Source organism: Caretta caretta, chromosome 3 (genome assembly GCF_965140235.1).
Source record: "Caretta caretta isolate rCarCar2 chromosome 3, rCarCar1.hap1, whole genome shotgun sequence".
NCBI classification, from domain to species: Eukaryota; Metazoa; Chordata; order Testudines; family Cheloniidae; genus Caretta; species Caretta caretta.
The window spans coordinates 57,555,421-57,572,583 of NC_134208.1; the positions used below are offsets into that span (position 1 = coordinate 57,555,421).

The 17,163-nt window shown below is 44.3% G+C and overlaps 1 protein-coding gene across 48 annotated transcripts in view; it reads left to right on the forward strand.

The window, feature by feature from the left end:
* Positions 1-2,832: 2,832 nt before the first annotated feature.
* RIMS1 (regulating synaptic membrane exocytosis 1) overlaps positions 2,833-17,163 on the forward strand; it is a 504,482-nt gene continuing 490,151 nt past the window's right edge. For 15 of the 48 annotated variants that reach the window (XM_048845932.2, XM_048845939.2, XM_048845945.2 and 12 more), the window contains exon 1: positions 2,834-3,356. In XM_048845932.2, coding sequence (XP_048701889.1) covers positions 3,193-3,356 — 164 coding nt within the window. In that variant the 5' untranslated portion in view covers positions 2,834-3,192. Of the gene's footprint in view, positions 3,357-17,163 lie in introns of all 48 variants that reach the window. The other 33 variants (XM_048845936.2, XM_048845938.2, XM_048845952.2 and 30 more) reach the window with 4 other exon arrangements.

Sequence of the window (17,163 nt, forward strand, 5' to 3'; positions counted from 1 at the left end):
TGCCTACCTGCCCCAGCTGAAGTAATTAGCATTATTACTTTTATTACTGTATTGTGCTTTGTCATTCATTATTTAAAGCAGTACAATGATGGCATGTATAAAGCTGGCGCATGATGGCATATATCACATTGGTAGATGTGCAGGTGAACGAGCCCCTGATGGCGTGGCTAATGTGATTAGGCCCTATGATGGTGTCACTTGAATAAATATGTGGACAGAGTTGGCATCGGGCTTTGTTGCAAGGATAGGTTCCTAGGTTAGTGTTTGTTGTGTGGTTGCTGGAGAGTATTTGCTTCAGTGTGGGGGGCTGTCTGTAAGCAAGGACTGTTCTGTCTCCCAAGATCTGTGAGAGTGAGGGATCATTTTTTCAGGATAGGTTGTAAATCTTTGATGATGCGCTGGAGAGGTACATTAGATTTCAAAGAGAAAAAAGAATGAATGAACACAAAAAGGAAAGAGAAAATCAAAAGGAAGGAAGACAGAATAAGTTGAATATGTTTTTAATAATAAATACAATCAACGTCTGACTCAATTTCTTTTTATTTAAATGTAAATACCAATTTTTTATGGTACATGATGATACATAAGAATTGATGTTACTGGTGTATTTGTTTGAACAATACACAAAATTCAACCATAAGTCCTCTCGGCTTGCCAGTCTCTGTTTATTCTCCTGTACACACAAACAAGTCTGGTAAGATAAGGTGGGTTATGATTGCATCTGATGTGTTATTCAGAGGTATTGACAGGCCTACTTGTGCCATTCTATTTCTATACTTGTGGGCAGTCACTTCAGCAGGAGGGACCTGATGAATTCCTTTTACGTGTGAGTGAAGAAAGTAAGTCAAATTCTGTGCTTCAATCTAGCAGCGGGGTTGGCAAAGTTGTGTTTAGTTTAGCTCACCTATGTTGCTGCCTGCTTCTGGAGATAGCTGGTTCCTGATATACAGGCTACTCTGTACATGATATCCAGCTGCCTATAGCTCTAAGAGCCATAACCCCCACCAAGGATTGCCAGAGCATAAAGATGCCCTGGGCACATTCATTTTCCTCTGCACACTTCTCCCCCCCACCCCCCCGAGCTACTCTACATTTAGTCCTACCACTACTGCCCTCCCCATTCATTTGCCCACTGGATGTCTATTTTTAAATTTATTCCTGCTTGCGCTCATCACTATGGTATATGAGCATTCCATAGCTCTGGACTGTCTACTGACAAGTTCCTGTGTCTGGTTTCTTACAGTCTAACTTTGGTTTCTGTCAGATATACTGGTCTCCTCAAGAATAGCTTAAGCAGCATGGCACAGAGTGAGAAGCTATTCTTGGGCCAAGCTTATTGAAGGCTTAGAGATTGCAGAGGACTGTTATACTCTCTCTTTGGCCTGGCCTGGCCAGATGGTGAGTTTCTGCATGGTGGAACAGCAGCAGATTCCTTCTGGCCTTTGTAGTCAGTCCCACGTAGAGTTTGTTGCCATACTCCAGTCTGGAGGTGATGAATGAATGGATTACTGAGGGTCAGCCTTTGAGAAGAAAGGATGATGTATTCTTGCTAGTCAAATATGGAAGAAGGTTTTTTTGGTGACTGTTACTATTTGGGTGACCAGGAGTGATAATGAATCTAGCAGGACCCTGAACTTAGACATTACCCGGCTCATTGGTGGGCCTATGCCTTCAACTAAGGGGGAAGTTATGATATTTACCAGCTGTCCTGAGTGTTCTGTCCTTCATTCATGTTCCAACTTCTTTTATGTACTGGGATTTTTGGGAAACAGCAGGCTGTGTGCTGGATGAAAAGGACACTGAGTTGGGTGCATCTGTATAGATTTGGTTCCCTAATCAACATCTCCCTTTTTGCTTTTACACTGATGTGACAGAACTGATCCCTGCAGTAATATCTCAGGGAGGAGGAGCAGTTGCCCTTCATGACCCTTTAGAATTTGGACAGTTGTAGGGAGGCCCTTCATGTCAAGAAACTATTTGGTTTGTTTATGAAGAGTTTGAACTATCACATATTTCAAGGTTGCTTTTGGAAGGCCCAAGTAGGAGAGAATAAGAAGAATGTGAGGGCTAGTCTGAAGTAAGGGGAAATGGGGGAAGCGCTGAGAATGATCTGCTCTGGCTCAAGGTGGGGAGCCCAGTGCGAGCGTAAAACCTACATTGAGTGTAGGGGAAGAAAGATTAGAGTTCATGTAGTACCAGGCTGCAATGTAGCAGCCCAAGGAAATTATCTATGAGTTCTGTTGAAAGCAGAGAAGCCAAGAAAATACTGGCATAGTAAATACAGGACTGGGTCAAAGCAGGGATCCAGATGGAGTACCTGCAGCCTTAGCCTAAGTCATTGGAGTATGGTCAGCATATGTGCTGGGCCAGTCTGTGGTCAGCGGAGACTGGAGAGTGTGTCCAACAAAGTGATGGAGAGGGCCTGGCACCAGCCCAAGGCTGGGGAACTCCAGGCCATGGTGCTGACCTGTAGTGGGGGAGCCAGGTGAAAGCCTGTGGCATTGGTTTGCAGTGAGAAAGCTTAGGCAGAGGGATAAAGTGCAGGTAGGCAAGGAGACAAGGCACCAGCTGAGGAGACTGGCAAGGTGCATGGCCCTTAACCGAGGAAGAGAGAGCTGAGAAAGATGAGAGGGGAAAATATCATCCCAGTAGCGACTCTGGCAAATGTGTGGCCCCAGGACAAGTCAGGGGACGCCAGGGGTGTGGGTGGCTCAGGTCCATGGACTCCACAGCTGGTGGTGCTCAGTGTGAGACAGCAGGAGCATCTTCCAGGAGCGGAGTGGCTTGGACTCCGCCTAACTGACACCCAACTCCCCCCTCCCTCCTCAAAGCTAGCAGCAGCAGCAGCAGCATCCGCCCTTCTTCTCCAGCCCTGTGCATCCAGCCTGCCGCTGCACACCGCCTGCTAGCTGTAATCCCGAGCCCACTCCCTCCCCTCCCACCCTGGGAGGATGGGCTGCAAGAGGCAGGAGGGCAGCCCCAAACCTTCCTAGAGCTGGGCAAACAAAGGGAGCAGCAGCCGCCGGGCAGGGGTGGATGCAAGCAACCATGAAAGGCTGGGTCTCCGCCTCCTCTGCTGCCGCCGCCGCTGCCGCGGAGCCGCGGACTGCGCTGTGAAGGAAGGAGGCGGAGAGGCGTGACTGGCTTTGCCTTGCCAAGGTAGAAGGTGTAAGGGAAAAGGCAGAAATAAAAATGTCTTCTTCTGTGGGGCCCCGCGGCCCTCGCCCACCCACGGTGCCTCCCCCGATGCAGGAGCTGCCCGACCTGAGCCACCTGACCGAGGAGGAGCGGAACATCATTATGGCAGTGATGGACCGGCAGAAAGAAGAGGAAGAGAAGGAAGAGGCCATGCTCAAGTAAGCAGCCGCCCGTCATTCATTCATTCATTCATTCATTCTGGGTCGGTCCCGGTGGTGCGAGCGGACAAGGCAGCGGCGCGGCTGGGCTGCGGCGCCTCCGGGGACGGTGCGGGGCTGGGCTCGGCCACACTGCCCGAGCCCCGCGGGGTCCTTGCCGGAGACTGGCCGCGGGTCTTGCCCTGCAGAACCCCCACCCGCCTCCCCTCATGGCCCTGAACTTCCTTCTCTCCCCCGGCTGCTCTCTCCCACCCTTGGGAACCGCCTCCCTTCGCTGCGGGAGACGCCTACCTGAGGAGACCCACACCCAGGAGAGGCGGGGGGGGGGGCTCGCTCTCCCCCCCCCCCCACGCAGGGGAAGAAGCGGGGAACCCCCCTCCGCTGTGGTGTGTTAGAAGAGGGGAGACCTTGCCATTGGAAAACCCACCACATTTTGGGAAGGGATTCCTCTGGGGGCCTTAAAACCCCGCCCGTTACGGGAGGGGTAATGGGTGGGGTTTCCCTAGGACAGAGCCTTCAAAAAACACCAGGCTGCCCCCACCTGGCTCAGTGTGAACCGAGTCCTGCTACTTGGGGATTAGGCAGCAACCTGCCTCTTCCTCTGCTACTTCCACCCCCTGCAGTTTCTCCAGTTTCTCCAGCTGGGCTATCTTCCTTTTGCTATCTTCCTGTCTGCCTGGTGGTCGCTGAACTGTGGGCAAGGATGGGAGGCATCTTGCTGTGGAGGGGCGTTTTGATGTGGGAAAGCACAGTGTGTTTATAATTAGCTACACTGTTCCTTCCAGAGGGCAAGGTGTATGCTTGTGTTGGTGGGCTAGAGAGACAACTGGTAGATTTATTACACTGTTGATTACATAGGGAAAGATGTTGGGGGCTCAGGGCATTGATGGATGCCATATTTGGAAACCAGTCTCTCTCTTGAACCTTTTATCTCTTTCCCCCCGTTCTTCCTTGCAAAACAACACCTATGTGACCTCACTTTCTATCCTTCTCCATTAGCAGCAGGCTTCAAATGTAATGTTACTAAATTGCCTCCTGTGAGTGATGAGACTAAACAGATTGAGACTGTGGCCTGAGGAGGAGAATCAAATTTTCTCTTCCTGTAACCACCCTCCAGGCCTATTCACTTTTGGATGGAAATGGCAGAATAGGTAACTGACTACATGCAAAGCTCTTAATGTGATCCAGATGCTTTGTATTCTGTAAGGTGTGTCCTTGCCACACTGTATACTATTTTCTTGTGCGTGTTCAGAGGGTAGGGCTGGTGGCTTGGACAAAAGGTGTGACATACTGTGTGTGGTGTTTTCTTTTGGCTGCATCAGAAATAACCAGTTTTAAGGTGTGGGTTTCAGTTTTTATACTTTTCCCTGTAGCCAATAGTATAATCTATAATGGATGGAAATAGTGAATCCCTGCAGTCTCTTAACTTCTGTGCCATGTATTGCAAGTGATTTGAAGCTGAGGGCAGTGTCTGATTGTGCTGTCGTCTCTGTCCTTTCAGATCAGTGCTGGGATTTGCATTTCTGCAGTGGCTGCTGCTGGTAACTGCAGAATTGTACACTGAGGCCCACTAGCTAATGATGCTTATTGCCTGGGACCAGGACTAGGGATGGGGGTGTGGCATGGAGAGCGGAGTTTGGGATGAAGAGTTCGGTTCGCTGCTGCTGTGGTTGTAATGCTTGGGGTGTGATCAAGACTTTATTAGGGTTGGAAGAAAAGCAGGATTGTGAAACTGCACTGTACTAGCCAATGTGGGGATAAAGCATTTAGGGTCACTTTCAGTCTTTGTACATCATTAGAGAATTGAAAGGAACTGCTGGCCAAATGCTATGCACTACATCTCTACTTCCCTCATTCTCTGTCCTTTGCCCCTCCGCCCATTGCTACTTCCATACAAATATTTTGCCTTTATTCTGTGGGAAATAGCATTATAAGTCCCATGTCCACTGCAAGAGAAAACTTTTGTCAGGAGTGGCACTAATTTGTCAGTACTATAATTGTTAATGTGGGGTAAGGCATTTCTTTGCTTCTTTCATATTAGCATCAGTGAAGCCTGGAAAATTGTTTAAAATGTTTTCCACAAGGGTGCTGGAATCTTCAAAGCTTTTGCTAAAAGACTTGGGGCACTGTTCAAAGTTAGTTTTTTAGCACAGGTCAAAAATTGCCCTTCGTGGATTCTGCTTGAAAATTGGATCTTTCTACATTGCTTTAGACATGTATTCAAAGGGTTTGTGATGCCAAAAAGAATTTCTTGTAATTTGGTCCACATAACAATTCTTATTCAAAGGCATCTGAAGAATAGGAAATGCTCTGCATCAGGCTAAGAAAAATGTGATTTTTTTTTTTTTTAGATAGCTGGAAATTCAGCCCATAGTTATGGAATGAAGGGGAAAGCTTATAAACTTTGCTAAATAGCGGGGGTGGCCAACCTGAGCCTGAGAAGGAGCCAGAATTTACCAATGTACATTGCCAAAGAGCCACAGTAATACGTCAGCAACCTCCACCCATCAGCTCCACCCCCCTGCTCCCAGTTCCTTCCGATCAGCTGTTTTGTGGCGTACAGGAGGCTCTGGGGGTGAGGGGGAGGAGCGAGGGCATGGCAGGCTCAGGGGAGGGGTTGGGAAGGGGTGGAGTGGGGGCAGGGCCTGTGGCAGAGCGAGGGGTTGAGCAGTGAGCACCCCCCGGCACATTGAAAAGTTGGTGCCTGTAGCTCCAGCCCCGGATGCAGTCCCTATACATGAAGCCACAGGTTGACCACCCTTGGTATATAGTTATATCATTATGGGAATTAGGTCAGAGTCAGTAGTTTCCAACTAGTTATGATTTTATGCGTTGCACAGAACCATTATATCTTCTAGAATCATTGTCCTTTTTCTATATGGCCAGCACTACACTTTTTTTTTTCCCTTGGGCAAGAATTATACATGCTCTTCCTTATAGATAGGATAACAATCTGAACAAGCATCTCCTGCCCTAATTTTGCAGAAAGGGTGTATGTGATATACATATATGATGGTGCTGTCCATGTAATATTCCACAGCCATATTATACATTCTGAATCTTAGACCATGTTACCTGCCTTCTACCTGTTAATTTGTCTCCAGCAGAATTGGTTTTAACATTCAAAATGTCTGAGCAGATTCAAACAGCTATCAGTTTTCTTTTTAAAACAATCTGATAAGGAAATGTTTCCTTCCATGGCACCCACATCCCAAATGTGGAACTTCCTCTCAAAGTAATGCTGGTCTGAGATGCCAAATGGACAATATTCATTCCTAGACCAGTGACAGGTTTACTGCCCAATATCTCAGGATGGAAGATGGATGCACAAGGGGGCAGAATTAAGGTTGCAGAGGCAAACGTAAATCTGGCATTTCCTAATTTTTAAGTGCTTGACTTTGCAACCTAAATAATATTTTAAATATAGTTTTATTGTATGTAGTACACATGCAAGCTTTATGAGAAATGGGACTCAGAGCTAAACACACTGGAATTTTGTAAAGTCTAGAATGCAAAATTGGATCCAGATTCCACTGCTGGCTCCAATCTGTATTGGAGATCTGAAATTTTGAAAGTTATATCGTCGTACCCCCCTTCACACATGCTTTTACACAGGATAAAAATAACTCCCACTGTAGTTATATTATTCAGAAAGTCTGACTAAATGATCACAATAATCCTTTCTGGCCTTAAAAAAATCTATGAATCTATAAGTTAATAGGTGTTGTTAGTGGTTGGCAGGAGGGATGGGGAAAAGTGGGAGGAGAAGTGTAGGGTCCTTATATAAAACTCCCCAGAGCAAAGGGCTGTTACAAATCCAGATTTTGATAAACGTTCTACAGAAGAGACTATCTTTTTAATATGCTTTCCTCCTAATGTTCCATTGGTTGGCAATCTGGAAAATGCCAGTTGTTCCAAGAGTTTAAAAAATAGTTAAATTTTTCATTCTGAATCTTATCATGCCCTTTTATTTTTTAAGATGTACCTAGACTCTCTTTTTTGCTTCCTTTGACACTGGAATAAAATGGTCAAACATACTGTATTGATACCTCCATCAGGTGGCTAGTTAGTTAACATATTGCACAGCGTTTTTTAGCACTTTCATTTAATACTTAAGAAAAAGAAAGGTTCTTAAAATTTTTTGAATAGGAGTGTACCTTATATTGTGAGAACAATAGACCAAATTGTCTGCTAATGGAAATGGGCACAGATCACTTGACTACAATGCAATTTTGCTTATTTGCATCATGAAAGAATTTGGCCCAATATTTGTTTTCAGTTTGAATCACTTATATAAGCAAATATCTGAACTGAGTAACCTGTAGATTATATTGCTGTAGACCTCATTCCTCCATACCTCATCCCTTCTGTACTGTCTGCTATCACTATTCACTGGCTCGCATCTAGAATTATATTGTAAGGGCCAAATTCTGCACTCCTGTACACTGGTCAGACCCGAGTAACTTCACAGAAGCAAAAGAACTGCTCTGGATTTTCATTAGTATAAATAATCATAAGATTAGGCTCAACATTCTTCAGGGCATTGGTCTATTTATACTATAAAGAATATAGTATAATTTGGGGGACTGGGAAAATAGGGAGGATTTTCTAAAGCATTCAGCTGGCATTTTACCATTGAGTTTAACGGGAGCAGATTTCAGCCAACAATGAATGCTTTTGAAAATCTGACCTATACTATTTTTTGGAAAAACGACTCTAAAACACTTGTATCTGCCGGGTAACTTTAGTCTGCAATGGCTGTACTGTGGAAAACATTTCATAGGATCCCATCCAATTAGATTCGAACATCAAAAAGGCTTGATGCTGCTCTTTTTGGACATACTTGTGCATAACCTCAAATTACTGGCAGAAATTTGCACATGATCAGGACTAGGGAATTTTACACAACATTCTTCAATGAAAGCCAAATGCAAGATCTGGGGATGCATGGATAGCTTTTCAGATCTGTGCTTCTGCCAGTTGGGGCCAATGTTTAATCCTTACATTATCCAGTGTGTATTTGGGGAATATTTTTCCTTAGAGCATGCCTAGTTGTGGAATGTAGGCACTGAATTGGGTTCTTAGCCATTTCTTCACTAGTCAGAACAGATTATAGAGAATGGATTGCGTTATCTGAAGTGCATTCATGTTTGTGCTGATACTTGTTGATCTGGGACTATGTTTTAATTATCTGTATATATAATTTAAATAAACCCTCAATGTGATTGCATTCGAGAGTCTGATGTCCACAGAGAGAGTTTTGAACAGGAAAGCCATGATCCAAATATATTTTCTAGCACTACAGAGATGAGCAAAGCTCGTTGTGATTTTTCAGTCATGACCTACAAAGCCATTTGTACCCTCACCACTTTGAAGACATGAAGGGGCAAGGATGTGCAGAACAACTCTTTCCATATAGCGCTCTATTGGATGCTGAACATCCATATTAGCACACTGCCTGAATTATTCCCCATCATATCAGCTGTATCTTGTCATTTGCAGTCACAGGACCATATACTCTCACTCTTTGTGAACAATTCAGTGTAATCAGTGTTAGGTCTGCTGCAGACTGAGAGGATTGCATGACTGTCACCTCTGTATTGAGCCCAGATATTTTCAGTGCCATCATAATAAATGCATAAATGGTTAAATTTGGGGGGCACTTAGACCAGAAAGGAACCACGGCATGGTGCCACCCCTGGAGCACACCCCTACGTTGCAACCCTACCAGTGGGGCTGGACCTATCCCCCCACACTGGTGCATGGGTGAACTGAGCACATCAATAGGCTAGTGTTAAAGCTGTTGACGGTCCATCTATACCTGAACTCTTTCAGATTTTGGAGATCTACTGTGTGGTTCTGAAGGCAGATTGGAGCCATTAGGGCAGTGATTATTCAGAATTTAAGAATAATTTTCTCTGTATTTAGTGCTTGGGTGATGAACACCAATTTCTGGGTAGAATAAGTGCTTTTGTATGACAAGTCAATCATGCATTTTAAATGCCTTAAATCTAGAGTTATTTTTACAAACTTCATTATGTGCAATTTGTCATTACATTGCTCACAAAAGGAAACAAAAATCCAGCCATCCTAATAGCTTAAGGAGTTAAAATATGACTTTGGTAAGAAATACTCACATGAGAAATATTTTGTAGGATAAACCCTTTAATAATTAGAATATTTGAAATGTGATAATGAGCCAGTTTGTTTGTTTCAAACGTATGTGTGTTTTATGCAACTGGGGTTTACAGATTTTTGAACATATTCTGTCACACTTCTATCCATGACATGGTAGGTAGTGCTAGTTTTGGTGGTATAAAGCAGTGGCTCTCAACCTTTCCAGACTATTGTACCCCTTTCAGGAGTCTGATTTGTTTTGCCTACCCACAAGTTTCACCTCACTTAAAAACTACTTGCTCACACAATTAGACCTAAAAATACAAAAGTGTCACAGCACACACTTTCTGAAAAATTGCTTCCTTTCTCATTCTTACCATATAGTGATAAAATAAATCAATCAAAATATAAATATTGTACTTACATTTCAGTGTATAGTATATAGAGCAGTATAAACAAGTCATTGTCTGTATGAAATTTTAGTTGGTACTAACGTTGCTAGTGCTTTTTATGTAGCCTGTTGTAAAAGTAGGCAAATATCTAGATGGGTTGATGTATCCCCCTGGCAGACGTCTGCATAACTCCGGGGGTACGTGTACATCTGGTCAAGAACCATTGGTTTTATGTATATCATATGTAAAGCATTTAGTCATTTAGGGGAAAAAATACAGAGCTGAAGTCCATGCTTCATTGTAAATATTCAGTCAGGTAGGAATGTAGAGGTTAACACTGATAGCTTTTTTTCTAACAAGCTTTCTGTATGTTGCACACGAACGTGTTAAGGACAACAGTCAGAGTAATTTATGATTTATATTCATTATTTTGTTTTCTAGGTTTTTAATTCACATTTTCATATGAAGGTATTTGCAAAATAGAGCTATTTACAAGTTTACATATTTGCAACATTCTCTTTAGAATCATTTCACATTTTGACATTTGTGTTCTGATGAAGTGAGGTTACACAGATGTAGTTGGGGGCATAATATGGCCAGAAAGCTTGAATTGTAGCATTCCAATATTCAATACATTAGTTATTGTAGCTGAGTATTTTCTTTGGTGCTATTGTTCATTTATTGAAACGTTGACACTGGCAAACCTAAGTTAAATTTTATTGTTGGAAAAACATATCCATTGTGCACTTTTTTTTAATAGATGTAGAACGACAAGGCAGGCAGCTAGTTGATGTGTGTTCTGACAGTGCACAAGGCAGTTTATAGAGGACAGGACTTGTAAAAACTCTGAGCCATCCCAGTGTAACTCTATTGACTTTGTCCCTGAACGATTTTCCCATTTTCAGTATTTATAAAAACTCCTTGGCCTGTCTCTTTCTGGTATCATAAACTGCTCAGTCAGTCCTTCTATCTGTCTAGCCTTGTGTACCATGCTCATCACTGTATTATAGGAGTGCATTACAAATTCTGAAAGTAAACATAACAAAGGATCTCTCTCTCTCTGTCTTTCCCTACCCCTCTCGTCAGTAGAAATTTTTTTTTATGGGGAAGTAAAAGGCTTTTTTCTGTTTTTTCATTTCGTTTTATGGTCGTGACTCTTATGCACTGTTTGGGCAATACAGAGTATCATCAGCTACTGATTAGAAACACCAAATATTAAATGAGCACTTTATTATAAAAACAGATAAGTGAAAGTAATTTGTTTAGCGCACCTCCCCACTTTGCTTTTTTTTTGCAGTTGCCACTTTAACAAAATTTTGCTTTTTTTCATTACATGAAGCAAGTTCCTAGGTACCAAAGGAGAGCCCTGCAAATCTGTGGATATCCATGCACCATATTTGTGGATCGGATGTGGATGCAAATTTTGTATCCATGTAGGACTCTACTTACATGCTGCTGTGCCTGTTTCTGCAATTGATGGGATAGGTTTAAAAGCTTGATGGTATGTGAGCGTACAAAGGACAAACTCTCTGCTTATCATATTAGTACAGACAATTAATTGGCTAAAATAATGAGGGGAAATCCTCACCCTTGCTCTGGCCCCGCTATGCTGGGTAAAAGGGCCTGAGTGGTATAAGCAGACCGTAAAATCCGCTGGTCCCTCCAGGTGAGGATTCCCACTAGCACAAGCACTACAGTAGAGAGGAGTAAGGCTGTGCTTTGAGGATCCCTTCACACTCCTTGAAGTAGGAGGTATGCTAGGACTGGGAGGGGCATGTCAGGAGCAGGGCTGCAGCGTACCATGCTGTGGATATTGTGGGTGGCACTGTGGCCCCTAGGGCAAACCTAGAGATTGCAGTAACTTAGATAGACACATCCCAGGGCTGTCTAAATTATGCTGCGGTCCTCTCCAGCCCTTAGAGCAGCTCCGGATAAAGAGTGAATAAAGTAGCTTAAAGCCACCTTAGCATTCCCATCCCCGGGCACCTCTTAGAAGCACAGTATAGAATCTCACTCATAAAGGATAAGTACAATATGTATGCATTTAAGAATTGGAAAGCGTTTTTGTATGAACATTCCATATGGAAAATATGTACAAGTCATTACATAGGCTTTAATTTTAATAGTCTATTGCTTTAGTGTAACTTAAAATATGTACAGTGTACTGTTCAAAGTTGATCAGCAGCTGGAGGTCATCAGTAATGACTGCACTGCACTTTAAGTGGGGATGGGGGAAATTGGCTTGCTGGGGGAAGGGGCATACCTTTTTAGCATACCTCTTTAAGGGCGCAGAGGCACGTATGTTGCCACAGATGCAGAACGGGTAAACATGGGGACTCTGACTCACCCCTCCCCCTGCCAAGTGACCAGAGGAGAGGGGAGAGTATATAGGTGCAAGCCAGACAGGAGAAGCCCTCTTTTACCTGGCCCAAGTTGAACAGCTGCCACCCTTGAAAGTGGTGAAATACCAGGTTTGGTCAGGATCCGCTGGGGGCACTGTGCTGGCCTTTAAATTCTTGTGGGGCTGGGAAGGAATTTTTCCTTCACCACCAAATTGGCCAAGGCAGAGTGGGAGTTTTTTCGCCTTCCCCACAGTGGGTTCGGGTGGAAGGGCTCATTTGGGTCCAGCACAGAATGGGAGTGAGGCTATAATGTTGCAACTCATTTAGTTAAGTGTGGGGCGGATGTCCAGTGCAGATGCTCCATAGGGAAGTGATACAGTGATCAGATAAATGATTTAGTAAAGGATTTAAAGGAGGTGTTTATTAATGGAATGGAAAAGGGGTGGGGAGTGGGGGCTCCTATGACTGGCACAGCAGAGAGCCAACCCCCTTCTTTATAGCCCAACTTAACATTTATTTGAAGGGAGGGTAGTAAGGTTCCAGCAGCAGGTTGGCTGTGGACCAGGATGGAAAAGGAGGTGAGGCTGACAGAAGGCCCCCAGGTAGATATTGAAATGATCATGGAGTTGCATGCACTGTACACTTCTATCTGCCGGGTTCTTCCAGACAGTTGTTAATAAAGTTTTCAGCCTGATTAAACCACATCCAGTGTCTCCTGTCCTCCTTCCAGTATAGCCAGGCAATATAGTCCACAGCCATATCATTTCAGATTCAAATTTTGCCAGATCTTACAAGTTAATGTCTTGATCCTGCAAAGAGACGTGGCTACACTGTCTGACCTTAGTGGATCTCTGTCCAGGCTCAGGTGTGGCTGGGTGCACATCTATTTACAGGGTCCGGGCTTAAATGTATTTAATCACGGTTTAGATGGGAGACTTCCACAGTAAATTCTGAATGTTGCAGTAGGAAACATGCTTCCCTCTGAGTTATTCCTGAACCAATGTGGGGTTGCCAGGCGTCCGGTTTTTGACCGGAATGCCCGGTTGAAAAGGGACTCTGGCGGCTCTGGTCAGCACTGCTGATTGGGCCTTTAGAAGTCCACTCAGTGGCGCAGTAGGACTAAGGCAGGCTCCCTGCCTGCCCTGGCTCCACACGGTTCCCGGAAGCCTCTAAGCACAGGGATGGCAAGGGAGGCCCTGCACGCTGCCCCGGCCCTGAGCACTGACTCCGCAGCTCCCATTGGCTAGGAACCTCAGCCAAGGGAGCTGTGGAGGCAGTGTCTGCAGGTGAAGGCAGCATGCGGAGACCCCTGGCTGCCTCTGCACCTAGGAGTCTCAGGGACATGCTGGCCACTTACGGGAGCCGCCGAAGATAAGCGCCGCCCAGGAGCCTGAGCCCCTTCCCGCACCCAAACTCCCTTCCAGAGCCCACATCCACTCCCGCACTCCGAACACCTCGGTCCCAGCCCCACCCCAGAGCCCGCACCTCCAGCTGGAGCCCTCACCCCCCATGCCCCAACCCCCTGTCCCAGCCCTGAGCCCCCTCCTGCATGCGAAACTCATCTCTGGCCCTACCTCAGAGCCCACACCCAGAGCCCTCCTCCCTCCCTGAACCTAACCACCTGCCTCAGCCCAGAGCCCCCGCCCGCACCCCCAGCTGGAACTCTTAACCTCTCCCGCCCCCCAACCCCCTGTCTCAGCACAGATCCCCCTCCCACACTCCAAACCCCTTGGCCCTACCCCCCCAGGATGGAGCCCACTAATGCACTCCAAACCCCTCATCCCCCAGCCATACCCCAGAGCCCACACCCCCAGCTGGAGCCCTCAGCCCCCCTGCCCTAGCCCTGAGCCCCCTTTTGCACCCCAAACCCCTCATCCCTGGCCCCACTCCAGAGCCCGCATCCCCAGCTGGAGGCCTCATCCCCCTCCTGCACCCCAAGCCCCCTGCCTAGCATGATGAAAATGAGCAAGTGAGCGAGGGTGGGGGAGAGCAAATGATGGAGGGAAAAGGACTGGAATGAGCAGGGGCAGGGCCTCATAGAAGGGGTAGGGCAGGGGGTGGGACAAGGGTGTTCAGTTTCCTGCACTCAAAGTTGGCAAACCTGTGCCTCAGCTTTGTAAGAAATGAAACCAAAGCCTAGTCACTTGCACTTATTAAAGATCTCATAGCATTTTGCAAGAGCAGAGCTATGCTCTGATTAAATCCAGTTTAATTAAATATGTTCTGTGTGCCAATCTTTTTCTGAAGTTTTAATTGCATATGCTATTTTTTTTTACTTACTCTGTGAATCTATATGCTAGTGTTTCATTGTGGTGTTAAGCAAGTACTGCATTCCACTCCAAATGGGGAGTTTTCGAAGATGCACAAAATGATTTTTTTTTTATTGGATCAGTAAAAATTTGAAAATCCCTTTGGAACTAAAGGCGCTATATATTTTTCCTGTGTTTCAAGACAAAATTAAATATTGATTTTTTTTATGTAAAATCTATTTTAAGAATGTAGGCCTTTCGTAACATACTATGGTTTTTATAACTTGTGTTTTTATGATTCAATATTGATTGCAGCTTTAAATTTACAAAAAAACAAACCTTGATATATAATCTCTTTACAACTTATTTTGCTAATTTTGTATGTACACAAGTTAAGTTCAAAGCAGAGCATCATGAATTTCAAAAGAAATATTTATAAACACTTCAAAAACTATTAGAAAACTTAATTAAAATAAGAATCAACATGAATGTAAATGGACTGGTGGCTCAGGGAAAGAGTAATGAACTACAGATCCAACCACCTCTACCTCCTGATTGTTTCCTGCAGTCATCATTAATGCTCCAAACTTGTTACTGTGTGAAGAGTTTTCCATAGGTTATGTGAAATATAGCAGTAATTTCAGTCCAGTTCCTGCTGGACACAAGCACATCATAAAACCACACTCTTCCTGTTCTGTCTATATATGAGACTACTGAGAGAGAGAGGTTTTGGGCAGAGTGTCAATCACGTGTAGATAACACACAGCTGTCTCTTTTATCAAACCCAGGTGTTGAGTTTGATTTCCCAGGATTTAATGTTGATTGGGAACTAGATGAGTGTAAACAGTCTGAGGCTTAATCTGGGTTAGATGTAATAATGCTAATCGGGTGGAGGAAGGATCTCAACGAGAATATTAAAGACAATGACATTCATTATTGCGGGATTTTGTCCAACTTTTATTCAAGTGGTTTGTGATTTGGGGGTGCTTTTTGGATAAACTGCTTCTGGAATTTCAAGTAACTTTGTTGATTAAGAACACCTTTTTCCTTCTGCATCTGGCTAGGTGTTGGCAACATTTCTCTCAGCTCAGTCTTGTCCAAGTGATCCATGACTTCTGTCATCTTCAGATAGATTACTGCCGCATCCCCCATGTGGGGTTATACTTGAAGACAACTCAGAAGCTTCAGCTAGAGCAATATGTGGCCACAAAACATACATTATGCCTTTTCTTTGTCAGCTGTATGTGCTTGCTATTCAAGATGTCAACTTCAGTCTGAAAGTCCCATAGCCTGCATCCTAGTTATCTGATACTGTCTTCCTTCCCATGTACTGCCACAAGAATTGAGATCAGCAGAAACACATAAGGTATTAATTTCCAAATATAGATAACAGGGGATTTGTGACCAACCTGTCTCAGTGAAGGGTCCTTGATTCTGGAACTTGCCCAGCAGAACTCTCCTTACAGAGCCAAAGCTTAGTGGTCTTTAGGGCATGGTGCAAGTTCTCATCTCATATAGGCTTTTGCTTGAAGGGTATTGGGGCTGGATAGGTAAATTTATTTGAGCAGTCTCTTGTTTTTAGTTAAATTATTAGGTTAAAATACCAAGTGCTAAATATTGTAGATAGGCCCATGTACATTTGCTATTTTATGAATAAACCAAACAAGCAATAAATAAACATGGCACTTTTGCATCTGCCACCCTTGTTGACCCACCTTGTCAGAAGCCAAGGACTAAATGAACAAGAAAACCAAACTATCCCCTTCCATCTGTCCCCTCCAGGATAGAGTTGAGACAAATTGTGAGTAAGGGAAAGCTGGAATTGCCACAATGTCTATTCTGTGGTTAAATATTAGACTAGAAGGGACCTTGAGAAGTCATCTAGTCCAGTCCCCTGAACTCATGGCAGAACTAAATTTTATCTAGACCATCCCTGACAGGTGTTTGTCTAACATGCTCTTAAAAATCTCCAGTGACAGAGATTCCACAACCTCCCCAGCCAATTTATTGCAGTACTACCCTGACAGTTAGGAAGTTTTTCCTAATGTCCAACCTAACCCACCCTTGCTGCAATTTAAGCCCAATGCTTCTTGTCCTAGCCTCAAAAGTTAAGGAGAACAATTTTTCTCCCTCTTGTATGTACTTGAAAACTGTTGTCATGTCCCCTCTGTCTTCTCTTCTCCAGACTAGACAAACCCAATTTTTAAAATCTTCCCCCATAGGTCATGTTTTCTAGACCTTTAATAATTTTTGTTGCTCTTCTTGGGACTTTCTCTAATTTGTCCACATCTTTCATGAAATGTGATGCCCAGAACTGGACACACTACTCCAGTTGAGGCCTCATCAGCACGGAGTAGAGCAGAAGAATTACTTCTTGTGTCTTGGTTACAACACTCCTGCTAATACATCCCAGAATTATGTGTGTGTGTGTGGTGTGTTGTTTTTTTTTTGCAACTGTTACACTGTTGGCTCATATTTAGCTTGTGGTCCACTATGACCCCCAAATCCCTTTCTGCAGTAGTCCTTCCTAGGCAGTCATTTCCCATTTTGTATGTGTGCAACTGATTGTTCCCTCCTAAGTGGAGTACTTTATATTTGTCCTGATTGAATTTAATTCCTCCAGATCATTTTGAATTTTAATCCTGTTCTCCAGAGCACGTGCAATCCCTCCCAGCTTGGTATTGTCCACAAACTTTATAAGTTTACT